At 48.9% G+C, this 16,103-nt stretch overlaps 1 protein-coding gene across 12 annotated transcripts in view; it reads left to right on the top strand.

Moving 5' to 3' along the window:
- The window catches only part of ADD1 (adducin 1), a 44,885-nt gene that overhangs the window by 2,809 nt on the left and 25,973 nt on the right, over nt 1-16,103 (top strand). For 11 of the 12 annotated variants that reach the window (XM_045289502.1, XM_045289501.1, XM_045289504.1 and 8 more), the window contains one exon: nt 15,533-15,747. In XM_045289502.1, the coding sequence (XP_045145437.1) occupies nt 15,553-15,747 (195 nt within the window). In that variant the 5' untranslated portion in view covers nt 15,533-15,552. Of the gene's footprint in view, nt 1-81; nt 92-15,532; nt 15,748-16,103 lie in introns of those variants that run through there. The other variant, XM_045289503.1, reaches the window with a different exon arrangement.

Below are 16,103 nucleotides of genomic sequence, written 5' to 3'. Positions count from 1 at the left end.
CCCTCTCTCTCTCTCCCTCCCTTTCTCTCCCCGTTCCCTTCGCGACGGACCGACCCTGACCTCCTCCGAGTCTTCACAGTCTCATCCTTTGGTATGAAAACCACTTTTCTTTGGTTTTCCTTATAAGAATGAAGTCATTAAATATTGGTCTTTATGAGTTTGACTAACTGTGCGAAGCGTAATGTTCTCTAGTTCTGTCATTGTCTAGTGTTTAAGAGAGTTGTCATTGTTTTTTATTGAGGCATAACATTCTGTTATATAAATGTACCAGAGTTTGTTTATCCATTCCTCTGTAATCAGAGATTTTGGTTGTTTTATCTTTTTGCTATTGTGAAATTTGCTGCAATAAACGTACATGTGCATATGTCTGCTCGTATTGTGTTCTTGACTTCTTTAGGGTATCCCACCCAATTGAGGGATGGTGGTTGTTTGTTTTTTTTCCTGGGTTTTTGAATTTTGCTTAGAGGGTTGGTGTGCGGTTTCTCATTATTGTTTTAATTGGTGTTTCACTTAATTGTTAATAAACACAATACCTGAACTGCTTTTAACTCATCTCTTATTTGAAAACATTTTTTAAAATCATTTTATTGGGGCTCATACAGCTTTTATATACATACATCCACTGTGTCAAGCACAGAAAACATTTTTTATAGTTTTATTTGATTCCTTTTTCAACGCCACCTCCTCATTTTTTATTGTGTGTTGTGTCTCGTCTCCTTTGTGAGTGACGTTGTCTTATTCTCTGTAGTCTGTGCCCTGTTCCAGCAACTGAAGGGCTGTGAGTGCAAACTGTGGCTGACTGCTCCTGATTCAGGCCACTGGGGCTGCCAGGGCTTGATGGGTTTGTGATGTGCAATGTGGAACGAGGTCCAGAAGCCAGTTCTCACCCCCAGACACAACGGTGAGAGACAGATGGAATGCTGCCAGGACCAATGTGCAGTCTTGCTTGTCTCAGAACTGTCATACACATTTGGGAAATGCAAACAGGGCAGGACACATGGACAGTCACAGCACTTTGTGCCCGTGGTTGGCTTTGCGTTTGTTGCCTTACCCGGAATTGTTTTCAAAACCATAGCTACGTCCGTTTCTGTCTACGTAGAGATTGCATTCAATTGAGGTGTCTTCCGCTGTCCCTGCACTCCTGTCGTAATACAGCCTGAACACTGTGGGATTACTTCAAAACACAATACAAAGTCAGATCAGTTTATCAGAGAATGTATCTTTAATTGAAAGACTATTTCCATCTATCTGTCTACTATTTTATATATATATTAGATAAAACTGTTTGTTACGAAAGACTCCAAGTCTATTTTAATTTTACATTTCCTGCCATTTTTTTCTTTCTTTTTAATCATTTTATTGGGGGCTCATACAACTCTTATCAAAATCCATACATGCATCAATTGTATAAAGCACATTTGTACATTCGGTACCCTCATCATTCTCAAAACATTTGCTTTCTACTTGAGCCCCTGGCATCAGCTCCTCATTTTCCCCCCTGCCTCCCCACTCACTCCTCTCTCATGAGCCCTTGATAATTTATAAATTATTATTTTGGCATATCTTACAGTTTCCGATGTCTCCCTTCACCCACTTTTCTGTTGTCCGTCCCCAGGGAGGAAGTTATATGTAGATCCTTGTAATCGGCTCCCCCTTTCTACCCTATCCTCCCTCCATTCTTTTTCCTTTTTTTTAAGCATTCAAACAATATTTAGGTTTGAGAGCTAAGAAATCTTGAGGGATTTTTTTTTTTTAAGAAACTTACTATCTGTATTTTCCCTCTCAAAAAAGTGTTCTGAATTATATGTGTATGTGCATGTATGTTTGTGTGTGTTTGTGTATATATGTATATACATATCACATATATATCATATCCAAATAAAGATTAGTAATACTAAGTGAAAACATTGTCCAGTGTTCCAGATTCATTCCATAGTTCATTTGTCTCCATCATCCACTGTGTTTATTTTACTGGATGTACATCAGTTATTTTATATTTTTGGAAGAGTTATTTGTGAAGAACAGAGCTCAATTTGTGATTTACAATTAACATTGTTCATAGGATCTGATTGTTTATGATATTCAGTCACATTTGCTTTGCAGGGAAAAAAGATAATGATAATATTGAGATTTGAAAGTGCCATTACTCATTCACATTCCCTATGGGACCTAGGAATCCCTTTCATGTTATGGTCTAAATACTTTTAACTGTAATATGAAAAATATAAATATTGTCCACACTGTAAAAAAAACCAAAAAACTTACTATATATATTTACACAGCCTGCCTTAAGAAATGGAATCACCAATAATATCCTATTAAACCGTCCATATATGTGTTTTGTTTTGTTTTTAAATATTACATACCTATAAACTTTTTATTGTGAATTTGGTGGATTTCAGAGCATCATTTTAGTTTTCAACAACTTATCAAAGCTCTCAGCAGCATGCCCTTTTTTTCTCTTCTCCCTCTTGTAGAATGGTGCCCTCCCTTTACCCAAGGGAGCACCTGACCCCTCCAGCCTGCTGCTTCCCCCCTCCCCCGCCCTCCCCTCCATTCTGTCCTGGTCACCAGCACAGTCCAGCTCTTCTGCTATGAAAGCCTTCTGTGTTAGTTTTCCTTTGGGATCAGTGGTCTCGTACCAAGTTTGCCCTTTTGGGGTTGAGTAACTTCACTCCCCATCTCAGTCTCACTGTCCTGGAGTCACAATGTAGACTCATGGTGACCCTGCCCACTCTGGGTTTCTGACACTGCAGCTCTTTATAGGAGTAGAACGTTCTGTCTGTCTCCTAGTGGTTTCCAACTACTGGAACCCAGTGCATAACTCCTGCGCCACCAGGACTCCACATAATGGTTTCCAAGTCCATCCATGACTCGAGGTGTTTCACGGTGGCCTCACTCTGGGGCGCATTCCATTGTATGTATGTATGTACCCAGGTATAGTTCTCCATCTTTCCCTGGTGGGCACGTAGGTTGTTCCCAACTTCTTGCTATTGCGAACAGTGCTGCAATGGGCATGAGTGTGCCGTGTGGCCCCTACTGATTTGGGTGCATAGCAAGTAGAGGGGGTGCTGGGTCACATGGCCTTTCTATTCCCAGTTGTTTGAGGGAGCACCACACCTCTTCCCACAGTGGCTGCAGTCTCGTTCCCATCAGCAGCGTGTGAAGACCCCCAAGTCTCGCCAAACCCTCTCTGGCACTTGTTTTCATTTTTCAAGCTCTGCTCTCAGTGCAGATGTGAGGTGGTATCTCCTGGTGGTTTTAATTTGCCATCTCTTGGGTGGCTAGTGGTCCTGAGCATGTTTGTCTTCTTATGCTTAATGGCCCACCGGGTATTTTCTTTGGTGAACTGTCTGTTCATCCCCGCTGCTTGTTTTTCAATTGAATTATTCACCTTTTTTTGTTGAGGTCCTATACTTTTTGTAGATTTTTAGATATTAGTCCTGTGTCTGATATATCACTGACAGATTTTCTTCCCAGAGGTTTCTTTAAGGTTTCTATAAAGACTATAAATCTGTATGGGAAGTAAAAGTCTCATCTTTCTTCTGAGGAGCAGCTGGTGGTTTTGAACTGCTGACCTTTCTGTTAGCAGCCCAAGCGTGTAACCCACAATGCCACCAAGCCTCCTTCCCTCAGAGTCTGGAATAATCAGAATATGTACCATTTATGAAGCTTCCGCCTTGTGTCGGACATGGTACCAGATGGTTCACTTTAGTTGTTTCTAACAGTCTCAACAACCTCAGGGCAGTTTTATCACAAGTGAGGAAACAGGCAAAAATGACAGTCAAATTTTCAAGGGCTGACAGTTGAAGAGTATGAAGCAGGAATGGATGTTGCTGGCCCAGATGTGTAGCATGGCTGGGCTGACCGGGCAGGTGGGTGAGACAGTGGCATTGCGGTAGCAGAGACGATGTGGAAGTGGTGGTTTACCATTCCTGGTGGATAGACCAATGGACCAGGGGCTTAGGGAGAAGGGGGTGGAGTTATAACAATTCCGGAGAAGACACACAAGGAGATATTATCAGAAGCGCCTCACTCCATCTTCTCAGACCCTCCTCTCAGACCCAAATAAAGGCTGACGCTGATGCACTGGGAGAGCGGCCCAGCCCCCACCACATTGTTTTTCAGAGATATGTAGCAAGCGCGCGCGCGCACACACACACACACACACACACACACACAGAGCTAAGATGTCCTGGAAACTTTAGCTGTGTGTGTGGGGGGGTGCCCCCTGCTTCCTCCCTCTTTGGTGGTTCCACCCCATGTGACAGCTTTCCCTGGTTGAGGTTTTCCCCCTTCCCTCAGGGACTGTAGAAGCCCCTGGACCCCTCTGCTCCTTCAGCTGCTGCAGGGAGGGATTTGTTGTTGGGATTGGAGAGGGACAGGCTCCCAAGTGCCCTGCCCTGTTGTGTGTATGTATGCTGTGCCTCTTTCTCCCCCGAGAAAATACTTCATCTTCACTGCAGGGCTGGGGCTGTGAGCCTGACTGGACGGTCATTTCTCTCCATTTGACTGTCCATGACAGGCTGCAGGGTTCTCCTAGGGGACAATGCCCTGTCTGGAAAAGGGTCAGCTGGGCCACTTCTGAACTAGGGGACGTTCAGGTTGAGAACACTAGTCCTGTATGTCCCCACATATGACATGCCCGCTGAAAAACCTTTTGTCTGTCTGGGTCTGCCAGGAGGCTGTGGGGTCTGAGGGGAAGCTGCAAACACCAACCTCATCCAGCACAGTTGTTCTCACTGAGCTCCACAGGCACCAGGCAGGGTGGCAGTAAAGGTTGGCCTCCTCTCTTTTGAAGAGTACTGTCCCCTGGGGCAGAGGCCTGCAATTTTCACTGCCATCAAGTTGATTTCCAACTCATAGTGATCCTGTAGGACAAGGTAGAACTGCTCACGTGAGTTTCTGTCGAGACTGTAACTCTTTTAAAAAAAATCATTTTATTGGGGGCTCATGCAGGTCTTATCACAATCCATACATCCATCCATTGTGTCAAGCACATTTGTATATTTGTTGCCATCATCATTTTCAAAGCATTTGCTTTCTACTTGAGCCCTTGGTATCAGTCCTCATTTTTTCTCATCCCTTCCCTACCCTCTCTCCCTCATGAATCCTTGATAATTTATAAATTGTTACTGTTTTTTCATGTCTTACATTGACTGATACCTCCCTTCATCCACTTTCCTGCTGTCTGTCCCCCAGGGAGGGGGTTATATGTAGTTCATAGTGATCAGTTCCCCTTTCTCCCCCCTCCTTACCCTTACCCTCCTGGTATCACTACTCTCATTGTTGGTCCTGAGGGGTTTATCTGTCTTGGATTCCCTGTGTTTCCAGCTCTTATCTGTAACTGTGTACATGCTCAGGTCTAGCCGGATTTGTAAGGTCGAATTGGGATCACGATAGTGTGGGGAAAGAACCATTAAAAGAACGAGATGAAAGGTTGTATGTTTCATCGGTGCTATACTGCACCCTGACTGGCTTGTCTTTTCCTTGTGACTCTTCTGTAAGGGGATGTCTAATTGTCTACAGATGGGCTTTGGGTCTCTACTCTGCACTCCCCCTCATTCACATTGATGTGATTTTTTTGTTCTGGGTCTTTGATGCCTGATACCTGATCCCATCGACACCTCATAATCACACAGGCTGATGTGTTTCTTCACACAGGCTGGTGTGTTTCTTCCATGTGGGCTTTGTTGCTTTTCAGCTAGATGGCCGTTTGTTTATTGTCAAGCCTTTAAGACCCCAACTGCTATATCTTTTGATAGCCGGGCACCATCAGCTTTCTTCATCACATTTGCTTATGCACCCGTTTTTTCTTTGGCGATCGTGTCAGAATGCCAGGTTATTAGAACAAAGTGTTCGTGCGTTGAGGGAGTACTTGAGTAGAGGCCCACTGTCCGTCTGCTACCTTGATACTTAACATATAAATATAGAGAGAGATCTATTTCCCTATCATTATATATAAATATATTTACATATGTACATGCCTGTATGAAACTGCAGCTCTTCATGGGAGTAGAAAGCTGCCCATACGATAAAATTGTAGGATTTGTTAGAATCTCATAAAGATGAGCTCTTTTGAGACATTGGTTTACATTGATTCAGGCAAGTAAAATCTTACTGTGGAATTTTGACCAGCAAATGTTCGTTTGCTTTGTATTTCTCATGCGCCACATTGATGCCGACAGAGGCATGCCCTCCGGTTTCCCAGGCTCAAATCTCCAGAGCAGATCGACAGGACAGTTCTCCAGCAGAGTGGCTGGAAAATTTGAACTGCTGGCCTTTGTTCTTGGCCAAGTGCTAGTCATTGGTCTCCAGGCCAGGGCAACCTGTACTTTATTATATTCCAGGTGTTGTATTCATCAGACTGCCCTGCTAACTAGAGCTTTCTGTTGAGTAGCTATATCAGAAGTGGTCCCTGTGCACCCAGGGCTACTGGAACTCTAGTCCTGTATGTCCCTACATATGACCTGCAAGGCTGGACAGGCTTGTTTGTAGAGTCTCAGGAGCGGGTGGTGGGAAGGAGGGGCCACCTGATGCCACCTGATGTCCGGCCAGAGAGTGAGGGATGCAGACTCACATGTGTGACCACTCATCCCATCGTAGCTGGCATCTCCTGCTTTTCAAGTCCAGCCCTCAATCTTTCATAAGATAATGTTCTCATTACCCCACCCCCACCCTGATGGGAAACAGTCCAGGTAGAGATAGAGAGCCTGTCTGGGTGGGGTCATAGGACCAGCTGAGTCCAGGTGAGGCCAGAGCCTTACCACCTCCGTTCCCTGACTCTGATCCTTGCCTTTCAGCATTTGTGGGGCCTTGGTGTCTGACAGCACCTGCCCCGGGGACCAAACTCTGCCAGGTTACAGTTGGGAAGCTGCAACTAAGAACACACCTAGTCCAGTGGTAGCAGTGAGGTTCTTGGGCTCAGGAATGGGGGAGTGAGGGAATGAAGGTGGGGGTGGGGTAATTGCTTTCCAGCTGTGGGCCTCCACAGCATGCTCTCATGCTGGTCGCAGCAGCTTGAGTGCTGGCCCTGACCTACAGTCGATGACTCATGTGAACACGGTTCTAGCCAGACCCTGTGCCAGTGGACTGCCTCACCATCCATTGCTCTAGTCTCTCTATAGCTTTGCTGCTTTCTTCAGGGCACAGTCTCATCTGGAGAGAGTGCTGCTGGCTCGCCTCCTAACCGCAGACACGGCAAAGCAGTATGTTCGTCTGCCACGTCTTCATGGTGTGACCATGGGTCAGGGGCCATCCAGCTAATCCCACTGTCCCTGCGTGTGATCCTGCGCAGACTTTGCTCCCCAAGGGGCCCACAGGCCACCCCATGGTGCTGGTGGGCCTCACTGGGGAAGCAGACCCCTTACCAGTAGTTAGTTCTTCCCTTGCTCCCTGCCTCTGGTCTGCCTAGTGGAGCCCTGATGGCATAGTGGTTATGAGTTAGGCTGCTAACCTCAAGGTCAGCTGTTTGACGATGAGGCTTTCTTCTCCTATAAAGAGCTACAGTTTCAGAACCCCACAGGGGCAGCCTCTAGGGTTGCTGTGGGGTGGGAGCCACTCATTGGCAGGGAATCTGGTATGTTGGTTTCAGTTTGCTGAGTCTCCAGGCCCAGCATGCAGTTGCGACACAGCTGCTTTTGCTCTGTGTGTCGGCTTTGGGGATCAGCAGCCTGCCTGGAGACTCAACAGCAGGTACCGCCGAGACACAGAGCCCCGTTGGCTGGCTACACAGAGTAGCCAGTGGCAGTCTGGAGGCGTGGACGCACACAAGCACTGACCTTTCTGAAGCCTGTGGTATGCATGCTTCCAGCTGCCTCAGTGTGACTGGATGGGGATTTGTCATCCCCATGGGTCTGTGTCGAGGCCAGGCATTTGTGAGCGCCACGGTGAAGGGGCAGACCAGTTTCCTGCCCGCCTGTGGACGAGCCTCTTGGACGGATTTGTTCCGGATTTGTTCTGTAGAGTCTGTGGTGCCAATCTCCACTGCAGGTCAGGTTTGACACTGCTCAGATGAACCTGGCTGGCCTCCTTTTTATCTCTGATTGCCATCTGCTGTTTATTCTGTGTCCTATGCTCTACTTTCCTGTCCCCTATTGGCTCATCTTTGCCTTTGAGTCACTGCTCACCCTTTAATCTCCTTAAGTAGGCTAGGCATCCTTTCCCAAGCATCTGACAAGCACTAATCTTATGGGGTGGAGCCCCTTGCTCTTTCCATTCCCACTGTGAGGAAGTCACAGAGCCCAGTAGTGGCAGAGCAGGGAGATTGCTCTGTCTCTGGTGAACTGTGCAAACTGGGCGGGGGATGGAAGGGGTGGCCAGGGAAGCTAAGTTCAACATTGAGAGGTGAAATTGGACCTAAAACTTTCTGATGAGAGGGGTAAGTTGTTCCTGGCTGGGAAATGCAGTAGTATGTCTGGGCCCAGGGGCCAGGTGGGGAGCACTGCACCTGTGGCCCCCTTTCTAGGTAGTGTCTAGGGCCGTGGGAAGCCACTGGTATAGCTGGATTATGTGTTGGGGGAGGAAGAGGAGAGGTGGGACCAGGGTGCTGGGAGGAGGGAATGAAGAAGACTTTTGTTTGGGACAAAGGGAGTCGGAATGGCCTTTGGGCTCTGGATTGCTGTACCTGCAGGTAAAGCATAGCCCCTGTGGTCTCCTTGCCTACTGCAGTCACACCACCTGGGAACCACCTGGTGGTTCAGCAGGTCAGGCGCTGGGCTGCCCTCCATGAAGCCAGGAGTTTGGAGCCCCCAAGCTCTTTGCGGGAGAAAGAGGAGGGAGGCTGCTCCCAGAAGGAGTCACCCTCTCAGAAACCCTAAGGAGCAGTTCTACTTTGTCATCTCGAGTCAGACTCCCTTCAGTGACCTGAAGGGGTAGGGTGGGGGTAGGGAATTGGTTTCGTTAGTGACACTTTAAACATGTTGGTTCTTGACTCCACTTCCGTAGATTCTGGCTCAGTTGGTCAGGGTTGGGGCCCAGTCTGGGGTTTTAAATGTGCCCAGGTAACTCTGGGTACAACTGAGTGAGACCCTGGTATACAAACAGTGCAGTCTCCATGGAGCCAGCTCAGAGTGTGGGGCAGGGGGAGGATGGGCGGCTAGGAGAGCCCCCAGGAGTGGTGAGGAAGCAGGCAGCCAGGCTGTTGAGGCCCAGGGCTCCAGAGGAAGCGCTTCGATAGCAGTGAGAGGGCTGACCACTAGGGGGCTACCAGATGCTCGGAGTGGGGGGAGGGGTCTGCGTGGGAGGCATGCATCCAGGAAGGGAACATTTCCCCCCTTCAAGGCGAGGCGGCATGGTAGCGAGTAGGTCCCTTGGCACGCTGCATGGTGACCAGTGCTACAGGAGGAGGGCACTAGAAGGCCCGAGTGTGAGGAAAGACTGTTAGGCCCAGTGGCTGTCGAGCAGGGGCTCTGGCAGTGGTGCCAGAGAGGGCAGAGCCGAGCAGGCTGGCTGTGCTGAGCCTGGGGGCGGGCAGGTGGGTGTCAGAGTATGCTCAGTCTCTGGTTTTTAAGAGATGAGATGCTTCGTCTAGATTTTGGTAAATAAGTAGGCACACAGAGGTAGGAGGAGGTTGAGGAAAGTTAAGCATCCTGTTTCCTTTACAGAGAAAAATCAATGCCAGACTTAGGATTAGAATTCATAGCTTCTGAAACCCTTGCCTGCACCAATCAATAAACATCATCATGACAAATGGAGAAAAAGTCAAGTTGACAAAGATTCCATTGTACTTGGATCAACAATCAATGTCGTTGGGCGCAGCCATTGAGAAGCCAAATAACCTATTGTGCTGGGTACATCTGCCACAGAAAGAACTCTTTCAGGTTCAAGAAGCAAAGATGTCACTTGAATGGCTGAGGTGCACCTGACCCAAGTCACGGTCCTTTAAGGGAAAGCTGCATAACAACCGAGGGAGAATTGGTGCACTTGAAAAGATGCTGGCAGAGCAGGTGGAAAGGAGGTGGACTGCCAGCAGTGCCAACAGACCAGTCCTAGAAGAAGTGCACCAGAATCTGCCTTAGACAGGAGGATGGCAAGCCTTTGGCTCCCTTACTATGAGCACATTGTCAGGCAAGGCCTATCACTGGAAAAGGACATGGTGGTTAATCAAGCGGAGGGCTAGGGAAAGTCAAGAATGACCCTGGTTTATAGAGGAGGAAGCTGAGTCCCAGAGGCAAGCTAAGGAACGTGGCCAGCAGGGCCCCGAGGATTTCAGCCTTGGCTGTGACCCCACCCTCGAAGTCCTCACTGGACTGTAGCTCCCCATCACCTCCAGGTCCCGAGCCTTCTTCTCTTCTTCTCTGAGTCTCAGTTTCCCCATTTTTTAAAACAAAGGGCTCAGGCTTCATCAACTGGTTTGTTAGCCCCGGCCTCAGTAGGTGATCACAGTCGGACAGATGCCAGGGTCCCTGGGCCTGGCCCACCGCCTCCCAAGTCTTCCTTTTAACTTCTTCCACAGAGGGATGTGCACCAGACACAGTGCCAGGTGCCGCGGAAAGGTGCCGGCAGCCGCCGGCCTGGCTTCTGGCTGATTCAGAAGAAAAGCGCACCCTGGGCCTGTGGTGTCTCATGGACTGCAGCAGGCATGCTGGTTCCAGCGGAGACACTCCAGGGCTTTGGGCAAGATGGATATGCACATGCTGTGGAGCCCACGGAGGTTCAGTCCACTCTCATCAGCCCACAGCAGCTTAAAGAAACAGACAGTTCTGTTGGGGACAGGCTTCTTTGGAGCTGATCTGTGAGGGGCTCATTGAGCGCCATGGGTTCTCAGTGGAACCCCATTCACTTAGCGGCTCGCCCATGGGGACCCAGCACCATCTCTTAGAAGATGTGTCTTATCACCAGGCAGCGTGCAGCCCTCAGACAGGTGTGTGATGTGTGTCTGTGTCCTCTGGTCACACAGCCTTCAGGAATGCTTCTATCTTAGCCCATGTTCCTGAGGGGACTTATTTTATATCTTAAGAAATCAGCACATATTAACCATACATACACTCCTCCCCTCAACACTGTTGTGTCCTACACACACTGCTCTCTGTCTCTGCCTTTTTCTGGCTTCTTTTTGGGGAACCATCTATCCTGATTTGCGTGGGCACCTACAGATGTGTGGCGGGCGCGTCTGCATCCGTTGGGCTGACTGCTTACGACAAACTCGCCATATACAGAGGCTCTGAGGCGCATTCTTGGGGTGGTGGATCCTGCCTCCTTGCTCTGGGAAGGGGAGGACAAGGATGGCTTGGCACCAGCTTCCAAAGTTGCAGAGTTAATGAGGTTGTGCACCTCTGCATTCACAGAATATGCGTGCACTGCATTTTAAGCACTATCAGGCCGAGAGTTACCGTGCCCAGTTTATTAGCCCTGTATGAATAATCTCTTCCAAGTTTCCCTTTCATCCATTTTTTTTCTTCACAAATGGGAAGAGTCAGTTGTTGGCCTGTGGGTTCTGGGAAAAGTGTGCCTACTGACGTCCACAGGCCCCATTTTAATCCCCCCTCACCTGCAACAGGGAGCTGCCAAAGTTCAGGCTGGATTCAGAAGAGGACGTGGAACAAGGATATCATCACTGATGTCAGATGGATCTTGGCTCAAAGCAGAGAACACCAGAAAGATGTTTACTTTTGTTTCATTGACAACACAAAGGCATTCGACTGTGCGGACCATAATAAACTGTGGATAACCTTGAGAAGAATAGGAATTACGGACTGGGCCTTGTGCTCATTCAGAACTTGTACATGGATCAAGAAGCTGTTGTGCAAACAAGAAGGGAATACTACATGGTTGAAAATCAGGAGAGGTGGGAAAAAATGAGCTGATGCCAGGGGCTTACGTGGAGAGCAAATGTTTTGAGAATGATGGGGGTAATGAATGTACAAATGTGCTTTACACAATTGATGTATGTATGGATTGTGATAAGAGCTGTGTGTGCCCCCAATAAAATGATTAAAAAACAACACTAATCATTGATTTGATATGGAGGAAAACCAATTACAAGTAACAAAAAACGGCACAAAAAGTTAACAGTAACCTAAAAACAGGCCCTTTTAGGCCATCTTCTAAACAAGTTATTTTCAGAACACAGTCTGATTTGTGGTTTACAAACATGCTGTGGAGTGTTGATGCCTTTGTTTCTCGTCAGATTAGTCATTTCCTTGTGATGTTTAATAAAAACCAGATGTACTCTCATTAGTTCCTCATCCCCCCCCCCCAAAAAAAAAATCAGGAGCCGTAAAATAAATAGATAAATAAATCGTTTTAAATCAGGAAAGATGCGCATTAGGGTTGTATCCTGTCACTATACTTGTTCAATGTGTATTCTGAACAAATCATCAGAGAAGCTGGCTTATAGGAACAAGAGTGTGGCATCCGGGTTGGAGGAAGGCTTGTTAATAGGCTGATATATGGACGTGACACAGCCGTGTTCGCTGACAGTGGGGAGGACTTGGAGCCCTTGCTGATGGAGATCAAGGATGGCAGCCTCAGGATGGATGACAACTCCGTGTAAGGAAGACCAAGATCCTCACCACTGGACCAGTAGGCAACATCATGCTAACTGGAGGAAAGGTTGAGGTAAGACAAGGATTTCATCTAACTTGGATCCATAATCAGTGCTCATGGAAGCAGCAGTCAAGAGATCCAGACGTATTGCATCAGGTAAATCTGCTGCCCAAGGCCTCTTTAGAGTAGTGAAGAGCAAGAATGTTACTTTGAAGACTAAGGTGCGCCTGATCAAAGCCATGGCATTCTTCATTGCATTATATGCATGTGAAAGTTGTACATCAAATAAATGAGACCAAAGAAGAGCCGATGCGTTTGAACGGTGGTGCTGGAGAAGAACATTGAAAGTACCCTGGACTGCTGAAAGGAGAAACCATTCGGTCCTGGAAGAAGTACAGCCAGAAGAGTGCTCTTTAGAGGCAGGATGGCGAGACTTCATCTTACATACTTCTGGACATATTTGTCAAGAGAGACCAGTCCCTGGAGAAGGTCATCGTGCTTGGTTAAGTGGAGGACCAGCAAAAAAAAAGGGAAGGCCTTCCCTAAGATGGATGAGCACAGTGTCTGCATCAGTAGGCTTGGGCATAGGAAACTCTGTCTTGGAGAGCCACCCTGCTGATGGGGTGAAATATGAAGTTTTATTTCAGCAAACAAATTTTGGAAGACTCCAGAAAAACTCTAGAACAAGAACAAAGACAGTTTTTGTTGTCATTGCAGGACAATGACAGGTTAATGAAAGAGCCAGGCCAGGACAGGGGCTCGCTGACAGCGGCTTTTTCCTCTGGAATCGACATGGGCCGTGGGACACTGACAACACAGCGGGAGCACCCCGCCTGCTGAGGCGGCATCGAGCCAAATACCTTCTCTCCCACTTCCTTCCAAAAGCCAGGCTTGCAGTCTGGTTTGTGGGAACTTTCTGAAGACATTTGTTCAAGGGATTGGTATCTTTTTTGCCTATCATCCAGAGGTACGCACTGTCATTTGGAGTAGACCAGCAGAACAGAGTTTGTGAAGCTTAGTGAGGCAGCTTTGCACACAGTGGGCTTGCATCTCTTACTGGTCATCTGTGTAATAGTGTGTCTGATGGTTTCCATCCAGGTAACTGGTGTGCAGGTTTCTGCCCAGCTCACAAGTGTAGCAGTGATTCTTGTCAGAGTGTAGCGAGGACTCCCTGAGTAGAAAGCGCCCTGCTGAGCCGAAGGACCCAGGATGCCTGCTGGCTCCTCCCAGGGTTCATCTCACCCTCTGTGCTGCCCCAGATGAGCCAAGGTCCTGGGTTCAAGTTCTGACTCTGCTCTGCCACTCGTGTGTTGGTGAGGCCTCAGGAACTTAAAACTCAGCCCCCACTTCTCCCTCTGAAGGTGGGCCAGTGGTGGGGCTGGTGGGGCAAAATGTGCCATCAGAAAGCAGCGATTCCTTTTTTTCTTTTTAAATGTCAAGTGGGTGAAAGTTGACAGGGCATATTGGTTTTCAGTCAAGGACTCACCCACGTTTTGTGCCGTTGATTGCACTCCTCACAGTGGCACGTCCCTGCGTTTCTTGTTTCCCTGAATCCATCTTTCCTGCCCACTGAGCTTTCTCTCTAGCACATGCTGCCCTGGCTCTCCTATAGTGGGCTCTTGGGAAGACTACTCACCTGCCTGTCGTTAGGTTGAAATTTGAGGTGGTGGTGGTGGGGTGGCTTCAGTCCCAGACAGACCTGTCTAGTGTTTCGGGGATTTCAGACCAGTAATCCTACACATTGGGTTTTGTTCCCCCCTTTTCTCCCACCCTACCCAGGCCCCCCAAGTGTGATCCCTTTCTGAGTGGTTGGTAGTGATAGCCCAGCACCATCTAGATTTTCAAGGTGGCGGAGGCTGGGGCTCAGGTGGTCTTGCCGCCCTTTGGACTAGTTGTTTCCCTGTATCTTTGCTTTTCCTCAATCTTCTTGTGCCCTTGGGTAGGTGGGTGGGCAGAGACCCCGAGCTGGGTGCTGGTTCCTGTTTTGTTGCCATCTCCTCTGCTCTTGGGGCTTCTGTCTGTTCTGTGTGAACTGGCACTGCACGCACGAGAGCACGCCACTCCCTCATGCAGGCTTCCTGCCTGTGGCTTTGAGGATGGGTCTCACCCTGGCCGTGTGGTCTCTCCTTTCATGCCCATCACAACTCTGGTTCTAGGTGTTGGCTGTCAGCCTTGCTCTGCCCATGCTCTTCCTGTTTACACCGGGGGTAGAGGGTCCTCTCACAGGTCTTCTCACATGGTGGCTTCAGCCACTGTCTCTCCCGCTCTCTGAAAGGGTGGACCATGCCAAATTCATTTTTATCCTGCAAGTGCCCAGCACAGCTGAGCGTTGGTTTGTGACAGCAGGGTGTCACTCTGTGAGAGAAAGCTGAGGTCGTCTGCTTCCAGGAGGACTCAGCCCCGCAGGGTTGCTGAGTGGAAACCAGCCCAGCAGCAGTGGTGCACATTGGAGGTGTTAAGAGCGCTGGTCCATAGCCAGGCAGTGTGCCATTTGGTGGGTGTGGACTGAGTTTCAAATGCAAGGTAGGGCTTAGGATGGACTGAGAGCCAGGTTTTGTTAGCTCTTGTGTGATCCTGCCATCTAGGCATCTCTGGCATTTTGACATTAGTCCACCTGCCATTGTTCCTGGCCCACAAAGCTGACGCTGGCTAGGTCCGTGTCCCAGAGATTGGGCCTGTCTGCTGGCCTGTGGAGGTGTGTGTGTGTGTGTGTGGAGGGTGGGGGGAGGCTCATTTGCAGAGCCCAGCTGGTGCTCTGTGGAGTAGTGCCGAGAGTACAATTGTCCTGAAGTGGGCTGCTGTCAACAGATCCCGGCCATGGGGACTTCATGGGGACTCAGGGGCCAAGATGTGACCTCTGGGTCTACTTCCTTTGTCAGAGGACTTAATCGTTGTATGTTTTTTGTTTGCAGAAGAACAATGGTCAGGACACAAGCGGAATTGATCATTTGCAGCCACTGAGGCCACCCAGCAGCCCGCTCGCTGTGGGAAACACCTGGGGACATTGTCTCGGCATAACTGTGCTTGCCTTTTGCTTCTGCAGGAGCTGCGAACGACTGTGCAATGAATGGTGACACTCGAGCGGCCGTGGTGACCTCACCACCGCCGACTACAGCCCCGCACAAGGAGAGGTACTTCGACAGGGTGGATGAGAACAACCCCGAGTACTTGCGAGAGCGGAACATGGCCCCCGACCTCCGCCAGGACTTCAACATGATGGAGCAGAAGAAGAGGGTCTCCATGATCCTGCAGAGCCCAGTAAGAGCTGGGCCGGGTCCTTCCCCTGAGACCACCCGTCTCCCTCCGTCCAGGGCTCTCCAGTGTATCTGTCAGAGTATGGCGGGGACCCCGAGTGTTGTCAGGCCCCTGGGAGTGTTGTGGTGTGTGTCGTCGCCCAGGGACTCTGCCACAAAGGACTAGGAAAGCCGAAGGCAGGCCCCTGGGTGTGGAGTGGATGGATGGCACTCTACAGAGTGGAGTGCTGGTCCCCGTGCTTGCCGGAGGCAGGGGAATGGTTTTGCTTTTTGTTTCAACTTTTGATAGTGAGTTGGGTGAAGGTTGACAGATCACATGGGTTTTCCATTAGATCAACTCAGACACATTGTTTCATCTCA

The sequence above is a fragment of the Echinops telfairi genome, unplaced genomic scaffold, assembly GCF_000313985.2.
Source record: "Echinops telfairi isolate 266 unplaced genomic scaffold, ASM31398v2 ScPeMD7_28;HRSCAF=97, whole genome shotgun sequence".
NCBI lineage: Eukaryota > Metazoa > Chordata > Mammalia > Afrosoricida > Tenrecidae > Echinops > Echinops telfairi.
Note: the sequence above shows the minus strand (reverse complement) of the source record. Positions and strands in the feature narration are given on the sequence as shown.